At 42.1% G+C, this 2,498-nt stretch overlaps 1 protein-coding gene across 1 annotated transcript; it reads left to right on the top strand.

Moving 5' to 3' along the window:
- Positions 1-2,472, top strand: LOC105163323 (DNA-directed RNA polymerase subunit beta-beta protein, putative (DUF506)). The gene is made up of 3 exons (XM_011081631.3): positions 1-1,161; positions 1,271-1,463; positions 1,603-2,472. The coding sequence occupies exons 1-3, from the start codon at positions 730-732 to the stop codon at positions 2,181-2,183; spliced, it is 1,206 nt and encodes a 401-aa protein (XP_011079933.1). The 5' UTR covers positions 1-729; the 3' UTR covers positions 2,184-2,472.
- Positions 2,473-2,498: the final 26 nt, after the last annotated feature.

Raw genomic sequence — 2,498 nt, 5'->3', positions numbered from 1 at the left:
CTTGGTCTTCCCTTTAGCTTTCACACAGTACACTGAACCATCACGAGAAAGGAGCTCCATTTTCTTCCCCTTTTTCTCACATAGTTTCTGTGTGTGCGCGTGTAATTTTTCTCTAAGCGCCGGTGATTAATAGCCTCGACGGAGATTCGATTTGTCTCCGGAATCTGAATGATCGGCTAGGTCGCCGGAGGACTGACGTCACGTCGATAGGCTCCTTTTTTTTTTTTTTTTTTTTTCCTGTTCCGTTTCTCTTGGGTTGTGAGGTTTAGACGTAATTGAAAGCCCTAAGCAAAAGCAAAGCTATTTTAGTTATTTCCTAACAGACTTCAGAAGTTATTCCATGCTTTGTATCGCAAATAGTGTCAAGTGGTGGATTATTATAAGTCATCATGATAATCCATGAGATAAAGGCATCTGATTGTTGTTAAGGTTTTCAAGTTTCTGTAGATCGGTCAATTTCTAACCAAATTAGCGTTTTTTGTGTTAGATTGAATTTGTTTGATGGGTTTTTGAGACATTTTCCGGAAATCGTCCATTTTTTGCCTTTGTCGCTGGCTTTTTTGTTGATCAGGGTGTTCAAATCCCTACCTTTGTGTTTGTTGAGGAGTTAATCGGCAATTTTGTGGCCAATTTTATCTAGATTTGTTAGGGTGATTTGAAATTACCTTAGAATTTGAAGTCTTCAACGTTGACTGAAATTTACGACTGTGTGCTGCGGAAAAATGGAGCATGGAAGAAACTAGAAAAGCTCCGCACAAATCAGCGACTTCGGGTTTGATAAGATTAATGCCTTACCCCATGAAGATTCAACCAATCGATTTCGACGCGCCGGAGGAGCCGCATCCAAAATATGAGACAGCGGTGAAGCCAGTATTCAAGTCAAGGTTCATGCGGCTTTTCGAGAAGCCGTTCTCGAGAGATAAGTCTGCCGGCGCCACCTTGCTGCCGCATAACTGCAACAAGGACGGCGTGGAGGAGTTTGAGCCGAGCTCGGTTTGCCTAGCGAAAATGGTTCAGAATTTTATCGAGGAAAGCAACGAGAAGCAGCAGAGGTGTGGAAAGAACAGGTGCAATTGCTTCCATGGAAAGTGTACAGGAGGCTCCGATGAGGAACTGGACTCGTACAATTCTTCTTTCGCCCACGCATATGACGTCCTCAAGGTAGATTTTTTTTTTTTGACAGGAGCGTATGTCATGTGATTTCGTGGTTCATTTGACAGAATTTTTGTTTTTATTGTGTGAATGATGTTGTTGTACGACTATTGAGCAGAGTTTAGCACCGTGTTTGTGTGTTTCTGAAAGAAATCTGCTAGCCGACACTGCAAAAATCGTCGAGAGAAACAAGATCACTAAGCGTAAAGACGGGGTTTGCAGAAAAATTGTGGCAGATGGTCTAGTAGCTCTTGGATACAACGCTTCAATCTGCAAATCTAAATGGGAAAAATCCCCCTCCTTTCCCGCTGGTAAGTTCCTTTTCTCCATCAGCTGCAGGATTGTCCTCTTGTCTGTGTTAATTCCTGGCTTTATTCGTGGCTCAAATACCTCTCTTTTTTATGTTCATAGTTAACAAATCATGAAAAATTAAAGTATTGTTCTCTACAGGGGAATACGAGTATGTCGATGTGATAATTGAAGGGGAAAGATTGATAATTGACATAGATTTCAGATCGGAATTTGAAATTGCAAGGTCCACCAAGGCGTACAAACTGGTTCTCCAAACACTGCCCAATATATTCATCGGAAAAGCCGACCGTCTTGAGAAGATAATCGCCGTTGTATCTGAAGCAGCCAAGCAAAGCTTGAAGAAGAAAGGCATGCCTTTCCCTCCTTGGCGCAAACCCGAGTACGTGAAAGCCAAATGGCTCTCCCCTTTCACCCGACTCGGCCCATGTCAAATCCCTTCAAGTTCACCATGCAACAATGATATAGAAACCAAGCCGACGGGTGAGAGGGAGTCGGCACTGATACCAATGACAATTCTTGGAGAGAAATGCGCGCCTCTGGAGAAAACTAACAATGATGATGGTGTGTTTGTCTTTTCTAACAGTAGCAGCAGCCCACGTGAAGATGATGGTTTCAAGAGTGTGAAGAAATGGGAGCCACCAGAGGTCAAGCCCAAGAGTGTGAACAAAGGAGTGAAGATTGTGACTGGTTTGGCTTCTGTAATTGAACCTAAACCATAACAAATTTTGGATTTGTTTTTTTCTTTTCTAGTTATAACAGATTTGAGTACCTTAAATCTTACATGCCGAGGTACCATCTCTGGTCTCTTTGTAATTCCCTTCGGTTTTTTATGTAAGGGTGTTGAAAACTAGTAGCAATTAGTGCTAATATCATCAATAAAGATTGGAAAAGAACAGCAGCACAGCAGCAGCAGCTTGTAAGCCCCTTGTTTATTGTTATGCCCTTCCTGGCTCATTGCTTCACAGTACTTTCCCTTGTTTCAATCGAAATGAACTTTGTTTGCATGTTTCTTGGTTTTGTAAAAGTAGCTCAAA

The sequence above is a fragment of the Sesamum indicum genome, linkage group LG6 (assembly GCF_026168435.1).
Source record: "Sesamum indicum cultivar Baizhima isolate 11 linkage group LG6, ASM2616843v1, whole genome shotgun sequence".
NCBI lineage: Eukaryota > Viridiplantae > Streptophyta > Magnoliopsida > Lamiales > Pedaliaceae > Sesamum > Sesamum indicum.
This window is presented reverse-complemented; position numbering and strand designations above follow the sequence as displayed.

Coding starts and splice junctions, on each gene's coding strand:
- LOC105163323 (XM_011081631.3), top strand. CDS start 730: ATGGAAGAAACTAGAAAAGCTCCGCACAAATCAGCGACTTCGGGTTTG. Junction 1,162..1,270: donor ACGCATATGACGTCCTCAAG/GTAGATTTTTTT, acceptor ACTATTGAGCAG/AGTTTAGCACCGTGTTTGTG. Junction 1,464..1,602: donor ATCCCCCTCCTTTCCCGCTG/GTAAGTTCCTTT, acceptor TGTTCTCTACAG/GGGAATACGAGTATGTCGAT.